General features: G+C 48.4%; 1 protein-coding gene across 12 annotated transcripts in view; it reads left to right on the plus strand.

The window, feature by feature from the left end:
• Positions 1-19952, plus strand: part of LOC149354059 (uncharacterized) — a 66643-nt gene that overhangs the window by 1874 nt on the left and 44817 nt on the right. For 4 of the 12 annotated variants that reach the window (XM_089583024.1, XM_089583022.1, XM_089583023.1 and 1 more), the window contains exons 2-7: positions 554-1225; positions 6845-6991; positions 7358-7528; positions 9560-9672; positions 13230-13356; positions 17987-18105. In XM_089583024.1, the coding sequence (XP_089439150.1) occupies positions 803-1225; positions 6845-6991; positions 7358-7528; positions 9560-9672; positions 13230-13338 (963 nt within the window). In that variant the 5' untranslated portion in view covers positions 554-802 and the 3' untranslated portion in view covers positions 13339-13356; positions 17987-18105. Of the gene's footprint in view, positions 1-553; positions 2012-6844; positions 6992-7357; positions 7529-9559; positions 9673-13229; positions 13357-17986; positions 18106-19952 lie in introns of those variants that run through there. The other 8 variants (XM_089583029.1, XM_089583027.1, XM_089583028.1 and 5 more) reach the window with 6 other exon arrangements.

Genomic DNA, 19952 nt, shown 5'->3' on the forward strand with positions numbered 1-19952 from the left:
TGTTCTGTCCTTGCGAATGTTCGTATTGAACTTAATTTGATGACTGCCAGTGACACTCGTGTAAAGAAGTCGTTGGTTATGATTATAATGGCGGAATAGAATGTGCAGTGCCCATTATCATGAAGTGATCTTGAAACCCGTCGTAATGGCTGTGTGGCTGTGCGTTCGTTTGCCGTTCGCAAGCTGACGCCGTCCGCGGCGGCGCACGTCGTTAAAGTCGAAATACAAAGACTCCTGTGTGCTGTCTTAAGTAAGGGCACGTTAGAGAACCCCTAGTCGTCCAAATTAATCCGGAGCCCTCCACTATAGCGACCCTCGTTGCCCATATATCGCTTCTGGACGTTAAACCCCGGAATTTACAAGTAATCATGTGGCGTAAATTGTATTGGTTGCATGAAATTCAGTGACTGCATGCATAATATATTGTCGATGGCTTGTTTTGTTCCAGGTCTTGATGAAAATATGGAATAGTACTTTGTCAGTTAACTATGATTACCTGATTTCTGTTTATTTGAGCAGGGCTACCCTGAGCTATTTCATTTGCTGTTTGCAGGCGTATATGCCTTGTTGCTGAATATTGTTACCGATGGACCGTGAACGAAGAAGTGGCGGTGCGCTGAACGACGACGACGTTGACCGTTGGTAGCTGGGCCCTCGGTGTCTGAGCTGAGTGCTGGCCATCTCAGAGCAGCCGCCAACACAGACTTACCGCCGTAACATCCCCGTAACATCTTTTGGTGGAGGTCGCGGGTTCGAGCCGACATGCCGACGACCCGACGAGGCAACGGGCCGAACGGGCGAGATGACTACCGACCCGGCCCCTCCGTCTGCGCCTGCCACGCCAACTGTCGTCGTAGCCCACCCTCGCGACCCGGGCACATTCTGCGGTACAGATGGCGTGGATGTCGAGGACTGGCTCTCGCTCTATGAGCGTGTTAGCCAGCACAACAGGTGGGACGCCACGCTGATGCTGGCCAATGTGATATTTTATCTTGCCGGCACCGCACGCGTGTGGTTCGAAACCCACGAAGAAGAGATTGCCACGTGGGATGCCTGCAAGCAGAAGCTCCGCGACCTGTTTGGGAAACCAGTTGGCCGTCAGCTTGCTGCCAAAAAAGAACTTTCAGCTCGCGCCCAAACGGCCACCGAATCATATATTACATACATTCAAGACGTCTTGGCACTGTGCCGAAAGGTCGATCCCAACATGACCGAGGACGATAAGGTAGGCCACATTCTTAAAGGCATTGCCGACGATGCCTTCCACCTTCTTCTATGCCGGGACTGCTCTACGGTTGACTCCGTTCTGCAGGTGTGTCGACGCTTCGAGCAGGCCAAGCACCGGCGCATTGCACACCGCTTTGATCGCCTGCCTAACACCGCTGCCAGTTCCACGTGCGAGGATCTGCCGACACTGAGGCAGCCTTCAAACCCCGACAACGTGACTCGCATCGTGCGCCGTGAACTGGAGGCCCTGGCTCCTGTTACGCCCAACGCGCCCTTGTCGGACAACACCCTGGCCACAATATCCCTTATTCAAGCTGTCGTCCGCCAGGAGGTCGCCAACTTGGGCATGCCCTCCAGCCATCGTCCCGTCGAACCACGGAGTGCGAGCCCCATCTCTCCCGTGGTCGCTTCTGCTACGGCCCGCAACACCTTCGTCCCAAGTTACACAAGGTATCGCAATCCCGATGAGTGGCGTACTCCTGACGACCGGCCGATCTGCTTTACGTGCTCGCGCGTAGGCCACATCTCTCGCCACTGCCTCAGCCGTTGGTCCGCACCTCCCCGACCTTTGCCCTACGTCGACCGTCGTTATGACTATGGACCCCGTCGCTTCACGCCTCGGAATGACCCTCCCAGCGCCGAGTCCACACCGCCTCCTCGCAGAACTAGCCGCTCTCCCTCTCCGACAGCCCACCGTTCCCGCTCACCTCTTCCGCACCGCAGTTACTCACCGTCCTCTGCAGGCCGCTTCGCGGGAAACTAGCCAGTGCAGCTCCCGGAGGTGATGCTGCATTGGTGCCCCGACCTGAAAATCCTCTACTGACCCAGCCTTCGCCCTGTAATCTGCTCGACGTTTTTGTGGACGGTGTTCCTGTTTCTGCCCTCATTGACACTGGTGCCCAAGTCTCGGTTCTTAGCTCATCCTTTTGCCGTTGCCTCAAAAAAGTTCAGACCCCTGCCGCTTCGCCCACCGTTCGCGTTGCCGATGGCAGCACTGCTGCCGTCACTGGCTTGTGCACTGCCCGCGTCACTCTTGCCGGTCATAACGTCCCAGTTTTGTTCACTGTCCTCGAACACTGCCCTCACAATGTGATCCTTGGTCTAGACTTTCTAACCGCTCACTCTGCCCTTATCGACTGCTCCAGTGGCCTTCTACGATTGGACCTGCCTCTCAGCTCAGCCGACACACCCTCAAGCTCCACGCCCCGCCTTCGCTCCACCGAGTACGCTCGCCTGCCCCCCGACTCTGCCGTTTATCTGCCTATGTCACCATTTCCTGCGGTTCCTGATGGGGATTATCTTGCCTGCCCACTCGCCGATGTCGTTCTCTCTCGCAATGTTGTTCTTCCGCACCTTATCGTGAGCGTCACCAAGAATAGCACCTACCTCCCTGTCCTCAACTTCAGCTTGTCAGCACAAGTTCTTCCTGCAGGCATATCGCTTGCTACTTTGTCTTCTCTCACCGACTGTACCGTCACTGCTCTCTCACCTGGACCGCCTTCTACTGTCTCTCAAGCGCCCGACATCCCGTCCAACGTTCCGCAATCCATTTCTGCGATGATTTCTTCTGACCTGAGCCCCGAGCATGCACAGGCTCTTCACAACCTTTTGGTGTCCTACACCGACATTTTTGACTTCGCTTCTGCTCCTCTGGGTCAAACATCGGTAGTGACTCACCGCATTGACACCGGCGATGCAAGACCTATACACCGGAGGCCTTATCGTGTGTCGCTACCAGAGCGCCAGGTCATCCAGCGGGAGGTGGACAAGATGTTGGCCAACGATATCATTGAGCCTTCAAACAGCCCTTGGGCATCTCCTGTCGTGCTCGTGAAAAAGAAAGACCAAACTTGGCGGTTTTGCCTCGACTATCGTCATCTCAACAAGGTCACGAAGAAAGACGTCTATCCCCTTCCGCGCATAGATGATGCCCTGGACTGTTTACATGGTGCCCGCTACTTTTCTTCCATCGACCTTCGTAGCGGGTATTGGCAAATCTCTGTTGACGCAAGAGACCGCGAGAAAACAGCTTTCGTCACCCCTGATGGCCTTTACCAATTTAAGGTCATGCCCTTCGGCCTTTGTAACGCCCCTGCCACATTTGAACGGATGATGGATTCGTTACTCCGGGGCTTCAAGTGGACGACCTGTCTTTGTTACTTAGATGATGTAATTGTTTTCTCGCCCTCTTTTGAAACCCACCTGCTTCGCCTTTCGTCCATCTTGGCACTTTTCCGCCGCGCAGGTCTTCAACTCAACTCAAAAAAATGTACTTTCGGCCGCCGCGAACTCAAAGTCCTCGGCCATTTGGTGAATGCGAGTGGCATACAACCTGACCCTGATAAAGTTCGTGCCGTCAGTGCTTTTCCCTGTCCCCGCTCGCCCAGCGATGTCCGCAGCTTCATCGGTCTCTGTTCCTACTTTCGCCGGTTCGTCCCGAACTTCGCAGCCGTCGCTCGCCCTCTCCAATCTGTTGCAGAAAGGCGTTCCTTTTTCCTGGGGACCAGAGCAGGCTACTGCATTCTCCAGCCTTATCGCCGTCCTCACTAACCCTCCTGTATTGGCCCATTTCAACCCGTCTGCCCCGACTGAACTTCGCACTGATGCCAGTGGTCACGGAATTGGCGCCATCCTTGCTCAGCGACAACGCGGCCAGCACTGCGTGATTGCGTACGCCAGCCGTCTTCTTTCTTCCGCCGAGAAGAATTACTCCATCACAGAACGCGAGTGCCTGGCTCTTGTTTGGGCCATTGGAAAATTCCGCACATACTTGTTTGGCCGCCCATTCACTGTTATCACCGACCACCACGCCCTGTGCTGGCTGTCCTCTCTCAAGGACCCTACTGGCCGTCTTGGCCGGTGGGCATTGCGATTGCAAGAATACACCTTTTCCGTGGTTCACAAGTCCGGTCGCCTTCATCAAGATGCAGACTGCCTGTCACGCTATCCCGTCGATCCTCCTTCTACAGACTGTGAGTCGGATGCCTGTGTCCTCTCCATCTCCGACCTCTCCCACATTGCCGACGAACAGCGCTTGGATCCCGCCCTCACCTCTCTCATCGACCGCGTCAGCACCGACCGGCGCGACACTTCTCTGGCCCGGTTTTTGCTCGACGGGAACACGCTGTACCGCCGCAACATGCGACCTGATGGCGCTGAGCACTTGCTCGTTGTTCCCCGACACCTACGTTCCACTATCCTCCAACAACTGCATGACGCACCTACGGCTGGTCATCTTGGTGTCTCCCGTACGTACGACCGCGTGCGCCGGCGTTTCTTCTGGCCTGGTCTGTACCGCTCCGTCCAACGCTACGTTGCCGCTTGCGACGTCTGTCAGCGCCGAAAGAAGCCCGCTGTCCTGCCGTCTGGACACCTGCAGCCGATTCCCATCCCAACCGACCCGTTTTCTCGTGTTGGGCTAGATTTACTTGGGCCCTTCCCGGAGTCCTCCTCGGGGAACAAGTGGATTGCCGTCGCCACCGATTATGCCACGCGGTACGTGATCACTCGCGCCATTCCAACCAGCTGCGCCACTGACGTCGCTGACTTCCTTCTGCACGACGTCATATTACACCATGGCGCTCCCCGTCAACTCCTTACCGACCGTGGCCGCTGCTTCCTCTCCCGAGTTGTTGACGAAATCCTTCGTTCGTGCTCCGTTCGTCACAAGTTCACCACTGCTTATCATCCTCAGACGAACGGCCTAACGGAGCGTCTCAACCGCACGCTTACAGACATGCTCGCCATGTACGTATCCGACGACCACCGGGACTGGGACATAAGCTTGCCTTTTGTCACCTTCGCCTACAACTCTTCGCGCCATGATACCGCTGGTTACTCGCCCTTCTATCTTCTCTTTGGACGAGACCCCTTACTGCCCTTCGACACTCTGCTGCCCACAGCCGGCCCTGTCACTACATATGCGCATGACGCTATCGCCCGAGCAGACGCCGCCCGCCAGGTTGCTCGTCACAAGCTCTCCGCCTCCCAAGAGGCTCAAAAACACCGCTACGATGGCCTGCACCGTGATGTGCGCTACCCTGCCGGATCTCTCGTCTTGCTGTGGCTCCCATCCCGTCGTGTGGGGTTATGTGAAAAACTTCTGCCGCGCTACACAGGTCCTTATCGTGTATTACGGGCAGTGACCGACGTAACCTATGAGATCACGCCGCTGCACCCAAAGTCGACGTCCGCTCCACTGAAGTCCGAAGTCGTTCATGTAGCTCGCCTCAAGCCCTATCACCCACCATCGACATCGCACGCCTAACACGCACCGGGACGTTGCCTTCAGCCGAGGGGGATAGTGTTACCGATGGACCGTGAACGAAGAAGTGGCGGTGCGCTGAACGACGACGACGTTGACCGTTGGTAGCTGGGCCCTCGGTGTCTGAGCTGAGTGCTGGCCATCTCAGAGCAGCCGCCAACACAGACTTACCGCCGTAACATCCCCGTAACAATATTATGGAAGTGTTGTGTTTTGCCTTAGGTCTGCAGTTGGTTGTGAACTTAGAGAAAAAATAATGGAGTTGAGGGAACTGTGAAAATCCGGATGCATTACTGCATAGACTTGTTGGACCTGTCAAGCATTTGTTTCACGATGGTTGATAGCTACAGCACTGAGGAAACCTACTCGGTGGTACTGCTCTGTACGTGTGCTGGCCGTTTGACGATGTATGGAAGTAGCCCCTTGGCAGGCAGGCCTCCTTGAATTTTTTCGTAAGCCATTGCAGTGTGCACAGCTGGTGTTTCCGATGAATTCACCCTGTACATTTGTTTTTAGGTAGAAGTTGTTCAACAGTGGTTTTCAGAGAACCTCCTGGCCTGCTGAACTTATAGAGTTTTGGAAAGCACTCTTCACAGCTGACAGTGTTTTCCCTTCACTTCACGCTTTCTTGTATGGGTGCAGCAGGCAGGTAGCAAAAATTTATTTCATGAATTCTGTTCTTTGCTTGACCTGACCTTTTGGTTTTGTTAGACCTGCTACAGTTTGCCAAACGAGCAAGGGCTTTAGTTATCCAAAAATTGCACACAACCACACTCTTTACAGTGCAAAACCAGATTACTGCCATTAATAATTAAATAGTTTTTAGGTGCAAAGACAGACGAGACATATATGAAGGTAACAGGATGAAGCGCCAACTTCCAACTGATTTTATTGCATCCATGAAGCGTACTTATACAGCTTGTCATCACATGCACAGGAGGGTCACCTAAAGCTCAAGAACGACATGATAAGGTGCTCTCCAGGAATTTCTTTTCACAGTTATACAATACAACTGATGTGTCGCTTATGCACAAGTCTCCTTTCTTTTTGATAAAAAATGCTTCTATCAACTCCCTAGCAGTAGTGTCATTGCTTTTGCCCAGAATGCGCACATCACTGAAGACATCACCGCACATCGGTGATGCCGGCTTGGTGCCTGTGTGCATGTTTTAATGGCTTTGTTAGAGCAAAGATAGGCCAGTTGCTTTTGTATGTATTTGCCGATGGTGTCAACGTGAAGTGCATTTGCTGTAGTTTAATGGGAGTCACCATGCAGGGCGGTCTACCATTAGGTGCATGCTCCCTGTGCTCCACGGGAGCAAGATGACTTCATACCTCTGAAAATTTCTGCAGAATGGTCACAGTGTGCCGAGCGACCGCAGCAGCAGCTCTGCAAGCAGCTGTACAGGGGAGCCGGGCCCAATCGCCGACTATGTCGATGTGTTCGTGACCTGTGTCACAAGTACTGACAACGTGTTCTTCAGGTTCATCGACTACGACGTAAGTGTAATTTGGAGTTCTCTCTGTAGTTGATGTTGATCTGAACTGTACGTAACACTGCCGAAAAGGGTTGCTACGGGCTTTATTTTACGATAAATGTAAAGGACTGGGTGGTGGTCCGGGTTGCTAGGTACCGAAGGTGCAGTTTGGCCTTCAGGCCTGCTTTCTCGTCATGTGAAAGTGTGCTATTTTTACCCCAAGCTTGCATCTTGCAGTGTGCTTGAGAAAGAGTTGTGTAGCGTGTTTACACATGATGCGCGGGAGTCGCCACTGGCATTGCAGTGTTTTGCCTCTCAAAGGTCAACAGACAGCCATTCGGTGTCACAAAGAGAATGTGCATTGTGTTAATCTGCTGTTGTTGGACAGGCGCAGTACAGCCGGCTTCTGGAAGACATGGCTGCCTTCTACAATGGCCCTGCGGGAACAGCAGCCGTCCGGGGCAGCGTCGAGGTTGGCGAGGGGAAGCTATGCGCCACATTGTACGAGGGGCGTTGGCTGCGAGCGCAGGCTGTTGCTCTCCACGAAGAAGGACAGAGGGTGAGAGAGCTTCTCTTGGGCGGCTTGGCTGCTCTTCTCTGTTGTTCCTTAAAGATGTGCTGAAGAAAGGCCCCCCTCCCCATCTCTCTCTTGCTCAAGATTGCGGCTGCAGGCGCCTGAACAATTTGATTTAGAGCCCAAATCAGGTGTGTTCTTCGTTGGCTGCGTTTCATATGGTGCCGTGCCACTACATCGGGGTTCCTTTTGTTATAATTAAGGGCTTGCTTTGTGTTACGAAGACTGCTCTGCAGTAAAATGGTAGAGAAGGCTTAAATTTTAATTCTTGATCAGTACACTGAAATTTCCGTTCCTTACCCCTGAGCACCATTTGTTGAAATATTTCCCTGGTTTTGCTATTTCTAGTTACCGAGCGCTTACTACTTTCCTGCAGCAAATTTGTGCAGGAAGCTTGCCAGCTTATGTGCATGCGGCTGCAGTGCAGTTGGAAGTTGAACTGTTCACACGAGCGCCATGCGTCGAGACGACAAAAAAAAAAAAGAAGGCAGCTATTTTTGCTGCTGATAGGCTTGGGCAACAGGCTCATAGCCTTCAATTATAAAAGTACCGCTTGGCGCCGGTGTTAGTGTAGGAGCACGTCAGTACATAAGACTGACCCTTGCTATTTGTCCGTTGTAAAGAGGTTCAACTGAATTTATGATCTGCACAAAGAAAAAAAGTGCTCCCTGAAGATTTCAGAATTGTGACTTCATTAATAAAATTTCTAAAACCTGCTTCCCTTTTTGTTCATGTTTCTTGTTCCCATCATCATTTGCTCGTGCTCACTGGTGGCGCTCAGTTTACAAGCCAGCTGTGTTGGCCTTACTAGCACAAAGCAGGCATGGCATCCCATGTTGGAGATGAAAATTGCTGTAAGTCTACAAGACCGTTTCATTCCTTCCTGGAAGCAGCACTTCACTGCTTTCGAAGGAAATTCACTGGAGCGATAGTCATTGAACATACTGGAGCATTTCAATGCGAGGTTTCTTAGTTTAGCTGAAAAAATTATTTGAAAATGATGTTCACTCGAGCGCCATTTTCCTGCTCTACAAGACATCCTTTACTGTTTTTCTTTTTCCATAGCTGGCTTGTCGTGAGTGAAAAATGTGGTCATGGTGTTTTTCTTAAACAGGGCAGCGCTTAAACGAGTATTGGACTGGTTGACATTCCGCTCATCTGGGCTTGCAGGTCGAGTGCTATTTCGTTGACGAGGGCATCACAGGCTTTCTTACACTACGAGCCCTGTTGCAGTTGGACGCTACCTTTGCCCCGCTTCCTTATCAGGGGAGGGTAATGCACGTGGTGACAGTGTCTCCCTCGGCGAGTCATGCTCAAAGGGGACCGAAAATATGTTCGAATGTTGCAAGGTTGCAATTTACAAGAGCCTTTTCAAACCTTTTGCAGTTCGCAGGACCAAAGCATCAGGTGTATTGCATGCATCAGACTGGGTTGCTGGGAAAGCCTTTGGTTCTGCCCTTGGAGGGCTTTTTGGGTTCCCCCAGCACTCGTATACATGCATACCTCAACCCTGTCTTTCCTTCACCAACTGTATTTCGGGGCTGACTGTTTCGAAATTGCTCATAGTAAACTCTTGCAGTGTACAGCCAGTTATTGAATTTGGGCGTTTGTTGACGGGCCATGCAGCTCTGTGCATGTTAAACAGATAGGGATGGAAGCCAGGAAGAAATTCAGGTTCCCCAAGGCCAAAAAAGATTCAGAACGCCTCGCATGTAACAAGCTTTATTTACGTGACACCCTTTCGTGTTTTACTTGCCGTCGAATTTTCAGCTACGATGTTTAACTAGAGTTAGAGCATCTGGCGGTCAAACATCTCTGGTGTGGCTATTGCTGCTAAAAGGAATAAGAGACCAACTGCATTGTGTGTTCGGAATTTGCTGTCTGTCTTCTTAAACGACGTGCTCTATGGGCTAGCTCTGAGAGGCCGACCTTTGTGTGAGAGAGGGATTTTGTGCTGGCGTGGGTGGTGGTGAGAAAAGGTTTGACATTCTGCCATGTTCTCTTTGTTGCTTGCAGGCAAAGCCATGCCGACTTGCCGGGATTGTTGGGTATGCAGACTGTGACGGTGTTGCTGACATACTCAGTGATGTGCTCCTGGGAAAGACTCTGGTGGCAGAGATCATAAATATGTGAGCCAGGGACTGTGGGTAGTGCAGGCTTCCTGTTCACGCATTCATTTGCGCATGCATTTGTGCATGTGTTTGTCTGTTATTTACATAGGCATGTGACCTCTGTGTGCTTTGTGCATGTGTTTGTATGTTCTTTACATAGACATGTGACCTCTGTGTGCCACAATAGCTTTAAAAAAAATAATCTTTACTGTTGTGGTGTTCGCTGTTAAGTTTCCAGAAGCAATCGGATTAATTTTTATTAATGAAGTCACAACTATGAAATCTTAAGGGAACGTGCAACTTTGCATGCTGATTCCAAATACGTAGTTTAATATGCAATACGTCAGCTAACTTATGCCAAGGGTATGAAAGAAGTTCTCCTGCAGGGAACTTGTTAGATTGTATGACATTGGTTTCTTTTTACATCAAGCTATGTAATAAGGGTAAAGTTATCATCCTGCCCCTTATAGAAGGTGAGTTATAGGATATTGAAATCACGAGTTTCTTCGCGTTTGTAAAGTGGCAAATTCAAAACTTTGTAACTCAACTTCTATGATAGGCAGGATATTAATTTTAGCCTTACTGCATAGCTTGATGTCAAGAAAAGCCAATGGCTTGCGCCTTAGCAAGTTTACTGCAGCAAAATTTATTGAAAGCTGTTAGCAAAAAGTTACATAACATATATTATAAGTGTGCGGGAACTTGTTTTACATAAAATTAAATTACTTATTTGGAATCAGCACGCAAAAATAGGTGCTTCTTGAAGATTCCATTATTGTTGCTTAACAAATTTTTTTTTCTAAGACCAGCTTCCCCCCTTGAGCCTTAAATTTTGAGGGTGCACACAGGTCCCTGAAACCCTTGAAAACCCTTGATTTTAAAAACTCGATTTTCAAGGCCCTTGAAAGTACTTTTTTTTAAATCCTTGAAAGTACTTGGTTGAAAACTTTTGTTCCAAAGATGGAAATCGCGATTTGCGCTAAAAAAGCTTGCAAAAGTGGTGCAAAATTCTTTATAATTCTTTATAATTCTTTATTTTCTCGGCATGTATACTTCAACTTGATGTTCAAAAAAAAATTCTTGGAAATTTCTTGTTTGGTGGATGTGCATTGTGGCTGGCCACATTGAGGTGGTGTAACGGCTGGTCAAAAAGGGGCAGCCGTATTGCCATCACCGTCCATTCGGCTTGTTTTGTGTTCCACGTGCATTGGCGGTTGACCAGATGTAAAGAATTCGCACAAACAAGTGAATGCAGCAGGTCTGCAATGCGAAAGAATGCCTGAGAAGTATAAATTTCAAAGTGCATGGCCGAGCCACGGCTTTTGCAAAAACTGGGTGGCAGCGGGTGCAACCAGTCCACACTGAGCGAAATGCAAACCATGCGGGAAATTTTTCGACCTGGTTGCCATGGCAGAGTCAGCTTTGAAAAGTCATAATTACCGTAATTACCTTTCCCAAAAAAGAGCACTTTACGTGGCAAGGCTTCAATCGGTGACCAGCGCCAGCGGGAAATTTGTGCCAGTCCAGCATCATTGTCTCTAATACTGGGCATGGGAAGATGGATCCCACCAGCCTATCAGAGTTTGAGAATATCAGGTAAAGTGTGGAAACGCTGCCACCGTATTGTCTTGTGGGAAAGTTCACAAGCTGCTAGAGGCTCTTGGCAGTGATCATATCACTAAATTCATTTGTGAGGGTGCAGCGAAAGGACAAAATGGGGGACCTGTGCACCCAACGCACGGAAGGCATATTAAAATCACCGCCAAGTATATGATCGGTCGTCTGCCTTAGGAGGGCACGAGAGAGGGAAATAAAACTTATCTGGACTGCTACAGCTAGGGCTACGATAGAATACTCCAAACGCAATATGTGTGGCATCATGCAGACTAACTCGGGACCACACATTTTCACAGTCAATATTTGAGCTATCTATTAAAGCTGGAAGTAGGACGTGAACTGCTCTGAGATTGAACCGAACGAACGAGCTTAAACAAGGCAGCGCTTAAATGAGTATTGGACTGGTTGACATTCCGCTCATCTGGGCTTGCAGGTCGAGTGCTATTTCGTTGACGAGGGCATCACAGGCTTTCTTACACTACGAGCCCGGATGCAGTTGGACGCTACCTTTGCCCCGTGAGGGTAATGCACGTGGTGACAGTGTCTTCCTCGGCGAGTCATGCTCAAAGGGGACCGAAAATATGTTCGAATGTTGCAAGGTTGCAATTTACAAGAGCCTTTTCAAACCTTTTGCAGTTCGCAGGACCAAAGCATCAGGTGTGTTGCATGCATCAGACTGGGTTGCTGGGAAAGCCTTTGGTTCTGCCCTTGGAGGGCTTTTTGGGTTCCCCTAGCACTCGTATACATGCATACCTCAACCCTGTCTTTCCTTCACCAACTTTATTTCGGGGCTGACTGTTTCGAAATTGCTCATAGTAAACTGTTGCAGTGTACAGCCAGTCATTGAATTTGGGCGTTTGTTGACGGGCCATGCAGCTCTGCGCATTTTAAACAGATAGGGTTGGAAGCCAGGAAGACGTTGGGGTTCCCCAAGGCCAAGAAAGATTCAGAACGCCTGCCATGTAACAAGCTTTATTTACTTGACACCCTTTCGTGTTTTACTTGCCGTCGAATTTTCAGTTACGATGTTTAACTAGAGTTAGAGCATCCGGCGGTCAAACATCTCTGGTGTGGCTATTGCTGATAAAAGGAATAAGAGACCAACTGCATTGTGTGTTCGGAATTTACTGTCTATCTTCTTAAAGGGGCCCAGAAACACAATCTTAGTTAACTGTTTTGCCTGTTGATTGCATACAGTGAGTTATAATGGTGCTATTAGCGTCGGTAACACCGCGTATATTCCGTTTTTTAATATTTTAATGTCCCCCCAAAAACAACTTCATGGCTCTGATGGTGTCGCCACACAGTGGCGGGTTTTTAGCAGCGGATATGACATCACCTGGTGCGAGCTTGATGACCGGACAAACAGTAAATATACTGCAAATTGTGTGAATAAATAGAGAAACATTTTGTCACCTGTCTGCGTTTTATATTATATCAACAAAGACAATTTTTTTGTCCTAGATAAAAGCCCTGCAAGGCAAGTAAAATAAAAATACACCACCAGGGGCGCTCTGGCACGGAAACAACGCTGCCAGTCTCACAGAGAGCAGGCAACCATGGAGTACAAACTTCCGCGACGTGCTCTGGCTGGCTGTTTTGATTGGTTGCGCCACGTGCCGTCATTGGGAGAGCGAAATAGGAGTGGGAAGCCCCGCCAAAATCGAGTTGAGGGCAGCGTTTTGTTTGCTTGTATTTTGAAATTTCTTCACTGAATAACTCCCGTTCCTGTGCATCGATTCCTGTAATTCTTTTTAAGTCAGCATCATTGTGACATAAAGAACCCACCTGAAGTATAGCCGGTATTCCCCCAGGCAGTGTTTCGCAGCCCCTTTAAACGACGTGCTCTATGGGCTAGCTCTGAGAGGCCGACCTTTGTGTGATAGAGGGATTCTGGGCTGACGTGGGTGGTGGTAAAAAGGTTTGACATTCTGCCATGCTCTCTTTGTTGCTTGCAGGCAAAGCCGTGCCAACTTGCCGGGATTGTTGGGTATGCAGACTGTGACGGTGTTGCTGACATACTCAGTGATGTGCTCCTGGGAAAGACTCTGGTTGCGGAGATCATAAATATGTGAGCCAGGGACTGTGAGTAGTGCAGGCGTCCTGTTCACGCATTCATTTGTGCATGCATTTGTGCATGTGTTTGTCTGTTATTTACATAGGCATGTGACCTCTGTGTGCTTTGTGCATGTATTTGTATGTTCTTTACATAGACATGTGACCTCTGTGTGCCACAATAGCTTTAAAAAACATAATCTTTACTGTTGTGGTGTTCGCTGTTAAGTTTCCAGAAGCAATCGGATTAAATTTTATTAATGAAGTCACAACCGAAACAACTTTTTTTTTAATTATGAAGTTAGGGGGCTGAAATTTGCAGAGCTTGTAGAAAGTGATCTTTCCTTTGTAGCCGTATGGCTGCGCTTGGGTGGATGCCAATGAGTAATTACTCCCTTATTATAAATCTACTCCACCTTGGGGGATTCTCCTAAACATTTGACCAACACTTTTCCCACTTCGAGTTACTGATCAATTCGCTCTCGCCCTACCATAAGCTTGCCGTCCCGGTTAGCTCAATTGGTAGAGTGACTGCTCCGGTGTGGCGGTGGTTCCGGGTTCGAACCCCGGACCAGGACGAATTTTTCTTTAACTACGAAGTTTCTGAGAAAGCTGTATAGCTTTCCTTTGTAGCCGTATGGCTGCGCTTGGGTGGATGCCAATGAGTAATTACTCCCTCATTAGAAAGTGATCTTCTGTTATGAAATATGTGATCAGTTTTATGATATCTACAGTAGTTCAGTTTTTATGCTCTATGAAATGTATAATTAACTCCTTTTTTGTGCACACAATTTTTCTTAGTAATCATCATGACAGAGCATTTTAAAACACCCTGGGCTGTTCATTACAAGCCACAGAATGTTGAAATCTAGGTGGAATTATTTTTGTCTGCATCTTTCTCAGCCAAAAAATTTATGAAAATTAGGGTGTCATTTTCTTTTGTACTTCAGTCTGTTGGTATGATAATCTAGTAAAAATATGGTGAGACTAATTACATAAACAAGATTTCCACACTCTATGCACCCTAAGGAACATCTGTGCAAAATTTCATTGTGATCCAAGAAGTGTAAGAGGAAAAAATTGTGTGCACAAACTTTAAAAATTAGCAAAAACACCAAAAACACCAATTTGAGAAAACCTGAATTGAAAGTTTGTTTATATGTTCGATGCCAAAATTCTCAATCAAACCACATGAAACTTGGTAGTAATGTAGTTCAACATGTTCAACATGCTAAGAACGCCACAAAACCTCGACAGCTGATCGTGTCGGTGTCCCACACCTATCGAACGGGCAGCGACCACCGCTTTCACATTGATAGCGAAACTATCGCGGGGGCTTCACTGTACCGCTCCGCGTCGCTGCCTTCACGGCTGTCAGCATCAGCACGTCGCGACGTATACACAGCAGAAATTGCTGCTGCCCGGCATGCTGCATTGGTAGTACACCTGGGCTCCAGGAGAGAAGCGAGGCTTTCCGCTTGTTTTCAACCTCGATCACCGCGAGTTCGCACTTCCCGCACGTCCCTCCCGCACATGGCACCGCTAACGAGTCGCTAACGAGTCGGATCAGCGCTTCAACTTCGCAGATAAGGACGCTTGCACGGGTTCTGCTCTCCCTATCTCGTCATCTTGGAACGCTGCCAACTTCTTCGACACGCTCACGAAGTGGGAAGCGTCACTGATAAAATCAGACGTGCTTGACTTGGCAGTGCTGAACAGCGTGGTGCTGCTGTTCCGCTGGCGTAGGGGGCCTGCAGCGTCCGCCGCGTTTGTGGCTCACCTTCGCTTCTCTTTGCGCTTACTCTTGTATGGGCACGCAGTCCATCATGGAAAAACTTCCGATAATATCAGAAACGCTGAATAGCCATGCGAGGCGATGCAACGCGAGCGGATACGAAACTGCAGGGGTGGCTACACTACACGGCGATAACCAATGGCGGCCTCGGGTTCGCGTCACGTGACATCAGGAGCGTTCGGAAGACACGGGGGAAAAACGTTTTCTTCATATTTTCCCGCTAAAATACGAAACTGACTGCTGTGCCTGTCGAAATAAGAAGGCTTAGACTACTTTTTACAAGTGGTTGCAATGGCGGCCGGCGCAACAGCGCTGATCGGCGGCAGCTCAAAGATGGCCAAAATTGAGCAGCACGCGCGATTTTTTCGGTCACCGCGACTCATTTAGACGCGTTTTTGATTAACTTTTCGTACAAATCATGCCTTCATATTTTGCTGCATGAAAGCAGGATGTTCAAAGATGATAAAACAAGCGAAAACAGAAAATTGAAAAATTTCAAAATAATCCCGATTTTTCGACCCGCGTCTCCCCTTAAGGGAACATGCAACTTTGCATGCTGATTCCAAATACGTAATTTAATATGCAATACGTCCAACTTATGCCAAGGGTATGAAAGAAGTTCTCCTGCAGGGAACTTGTTAGATTGTATGAGATTGGTTTCTTTTTACATCAAGTTATGTAATAAGGGTAAAGTTATCATGCTGCCCCTTATAGAAGGCGAGTTATAGGATATCAAAATCATGAGTTTCTTCCCGTTTGTAAAGTGGCAAATTCAAAACCTTGTAACTCAACTTCTATGATAGGCAGGATATTAATTTTACCCTTACTGCATAGCTTGATGTCAACACGAGCCAATGGCTTGCGCCTTAGCAAGTTTACTGCAGCAAAATTTATTGAAAGCTGTTGGCAAAAAGACACATAACATATATTATAAGTGCACGGGAACTTGTTTTACATAAAATTAAGGGGGGACACTGGTCTTGAAAAAAAAATTTTTATTAATGAAGTCACAGTTACGAAATCTTCAGGGCATATGTATTTTTGTGTGCTGATTCTAAATATGTCATTTAATTTCATGTAAAACAATTCCTTGGGCACTTATGCAATCTTTATGCTAGTATTTTGCGGAGAGTTTTGAAGAAAATTTGCTGCGGGAAACTCGCTGAAATGTATGCCATTGGGTTCTCTTGACACCAAGGAATACAGTAAGGGTGAAATTGTCTTTCTGCCTATCATAGAACTTAAGTTATAGAGTTTTGAAGGTGTCGCTTCAGAAATGAGAAGGAAAATGTGTATTTCTGTGTGTGAAGTGGCAGCTTCAGTACCCTATTACTCAAGTTCTATGATAGCCAGGATGATAATTTTACCCTTATTGTATTCCTTGGTGTCAAGAGAACCCAATGGCATACATTTCAGCGAGTTTCTTGCAGCACATTTTCTTCAAAACTCTCCGCAAAATACTTGCATAAAAAGTGCATAAGTGCTCAAGGAATTGTTTTACATGAAATTCAATGACATATCTAGAATCAGCGCACAAAAATACATGTGCCCTGAAAATTTCACAACTATGACTAAATTAATAAAATTTTCTTTTCAAGACCAGTGTCCCCCTTAAGTTACTTATTTGGAATCAGCACGCAAAAATAGGCGCTTCTTGAAGGTTCCATTATTGTGACTTAACAAATTTTTTTTTTTCTAAGACCAGCTTCCCCCCTTGAGCCTTAAATTTTGAGGGTGCACACAGGTCCCTGAAGCCCTTAAAAACCCTTGATTTTAAAAACTCGATATTCAAGGCCCTTGAAAGTACTTGCTTGTAAACTTTTGTTCCAGAGATGGAAATCGCGATTTACGCTAAAAAAGCTCGCAAAACTCGTGCAAAATAGACAATTCTTTATGTTCTAGGCATGTATGCTTGAACTTGATGTTAAAAAAAAAAATTCTGGAAAATTTCTCAACTTTGGTAAATGCGCGTTGTGGCTGGCCGCATTGAGGTGGTGTAACGGCTGGTCAAAAAGGGGCAGCCGTATTGCCATCACCGTCCATTCGGCTTGTTTTGTGTTCCACGTGCATTGGCGGTTGACCAGATGTAAAGAACTCGCACAAACAAGTGAATGCAGCAGTTCTGCAATGCGAAAGAGTGCCTGAGAAGTATAAATTTCAAAGTGCATGGCCGAGCCACGGCTTCATTGGCGGTTGACCAGATGTAAAGAATTCGCACAAACAAGTGAATGCAGCAGTTCTGCAATGCGAAAGAATGCCTGAGAAGTATAAATTTCAAAGTGCATGGCCGAGCCACGGCTTTTGCAAAGACTGGGTGGCACCGGGTGCAACCAGTCCACACCGAGCGAAATGCAAACCATGCGGGAAATTTTTCGACCCGGTTGCCATGGCAGAGTCGGCTTTGAAAAGTCATAATTACCGTAATTACCTTTCCCAAAAAAGAGCACTTTACGCGGCAAGGCTTCAATCGGTGACCAGCGCCAGCAGGAAATTTGTGCCAGTACAGCATCATGGTCACTAATACTGGGCATGGGAAGATGGATCCCACCACCCTATCAGAGTTTGAGAATATCAGGTAAAGTGTGGAAACGCTGCCACCGTATTGTCTTGTGGGAAAGTTCACGAGCTGCTAGAGGCTCTTGGCAGTGCACGGCCTTTATAGCAGTGTCCGTTCACTTCTCTTGACTGTTGTGGGAGCTCAGGTCCAGTTTTGCCAGATATTTATCTGGACCCTGCTTGACCTTGCAAACCGAACCTCGAACTGAAGCCGAAGCGAAGACCAAAGTGGCAGTGCACCTAATTCTCATTTTAAGCTAACCACACTAAATCATCTGCCCTTGTTTTTCTTTCTATTAATATTTGCAGGGCACCAACTGTCAGTGCATAGGCCTGAGTTTGGCAAAGTCTATGCCTGCCGGTACAGGGCGGACCTCTGATTCTACAGAGCCGTGCTGTCCTCTCCCGACCCGCTCCCATCTGGCGAGGTATGTTCTGGCACTCCCCTCCGTTGTGGGCCTCCTTGTCACCACGGCCTGTATAGCAGTGTCCGTTCACTTCTCTTGACTGTTGTGGGAGCGGTGGTGCGAGAGAGCGGTGCAGCAGGCGCAGCTTGTTGAGCGATCGGTGCGCACGAAGTCCGCTCTGTCGGAAAAGTCAGCGACGCAGCGCAAGTTTGAACTTCTTGGCCTCAGGAAAACGATGGTGAAATAGAACAAAATCTCCAACACGCGATCGATATTGTCCAGGATTACTCGGAATGGGCAAGACTAAAATGCTCGCCAAGCAAATCCGAACTTCTGGTGATCCAGGGGGCTAGCAAACACGATACCAACGCAGGAGACATTCACGTACTGGTAAATGAGACTCCGGTAGCCAGAGTTGACAAAATCAGGGTCGTAGGACTTATAATACAGGACAATAGAAAGAACACAGAGACAATAAACAGGCTTAAGTCCACAATTAACATGACAACCAGGCTCATAAGGCGAATAGCTAACAAAAGACGGGGAGTCAAAGAGAAAGATCTCTGCCGAATGGTTCAGGCTTTCGTGATAAGCAGAATAGTTTACGCCGTTCCCTACCTCAAGCTAGGGCTGGTGGAACAGAACAAAATAGATGGGATCATAAGGCAGGCATATAAAGCAGCATTGGGGCTGCCCCACTGCACTCCTACGGAAAGACTTCTTAAACTGGTGATCTACAACACCACCACGGAACTATGCGAGGCACATATACAGTCGCCGACCGTTTTTTCGGACTTGAAGGGACCCGAAAAATGGTCCGAATAATCGAACAGTCCGAAAAATCCGTGAAGCACAAAAAATCACTTTATTCAGAGGAAATCGGCTTAAAAAAGTCGCTGATTTTACCTTGCGGCAAATTTCTTTTGCTGGCGACGATTTGCGCTTGTATTTGCGCCAAAGTTGTCGTTTCGCTGTACACGCTGGACAGCAAGTTCACAGCGTTCGTAATTTGTGCAAGCGATGGCTGTGGTAGGCCGCCCGAGTCGTCGTCGGAGTCCGACTCGTCTTCAGGTTGAAGAACCTGGCGTACAAGTTCGTCGTCCGTGAGGTCCGCACACATATCGAGGCCGTCGTCCACTTCAACAAACTCGCGGAACGTGGAGCCCGTTGGAATGTCCATTCCGTTCCCGCGAAGGTCAACGATGAGGTCTTCGCCACAGTCTGCAGTCAAATCCTCAGAATCGTTGCAGTCTTCTACGTCGTCAAACACCGCTCTTCAAACACGCAAAAATGAGGCACTTTTCATTCAGAGCGGTGGAACCGCCGGACGCAAGGAACCGCCGGACGCAATCACAAAACGGCCAAAGGATTGACGGCGCGCCACTCGGTTGACGCGGTCGGAGAAACTCGTGTGACAACACGGCGAATGGCGAACGTATGAGACAAAGCACAAAGGGATAGCTACCCGCGTCAGCGTTGGCAACAAAAGCAGGTTGACGGCGATGACAATCCGACTGCCACCTCGAAGTGGCAGAAATTGCAGGGACCTCTACTGGCAAAAATGGGGCACCGAAACCATGTCAAGCCAATCCAACTGCAGAACCAATCCACCTCAATCCAAGATGGCGCCTGTTGTGCCGGCGAAAAGCCGATAAGATGGCAGATTTTGGCCTGCAGGCGACTGAAATTAGTCCGAAAAATCGAACTTTCGGACTTTTAAAGTCCGAAATATCCGTCGCGAATATGTATGCGCTTCTATGGGGTGACTGACGGTGCCTCACTGAAGTCCGAAATTTCCTACAAGTCCGAATTATTGGAGTCCGAATTACCCGTCGGCTACTGTATTTGCGCAATTAAGGAGGCTTGCG

This window comes from Amblyomma mixtum, chromosome 3 (genome assembly GCF_055824585.1).
Source record: "Amblyomma mixtum isolate Tamu chromosome 3, ASM5582458v1, whole genome shotgun sequence".
Taxonomy (NCBI): domain Eukaryota; kingdom Metazoa; phylum Arthropoda; class Arachnida; order Ixodida; family Ixodidae; genus Amblyomma; species Amblyomma mixtum.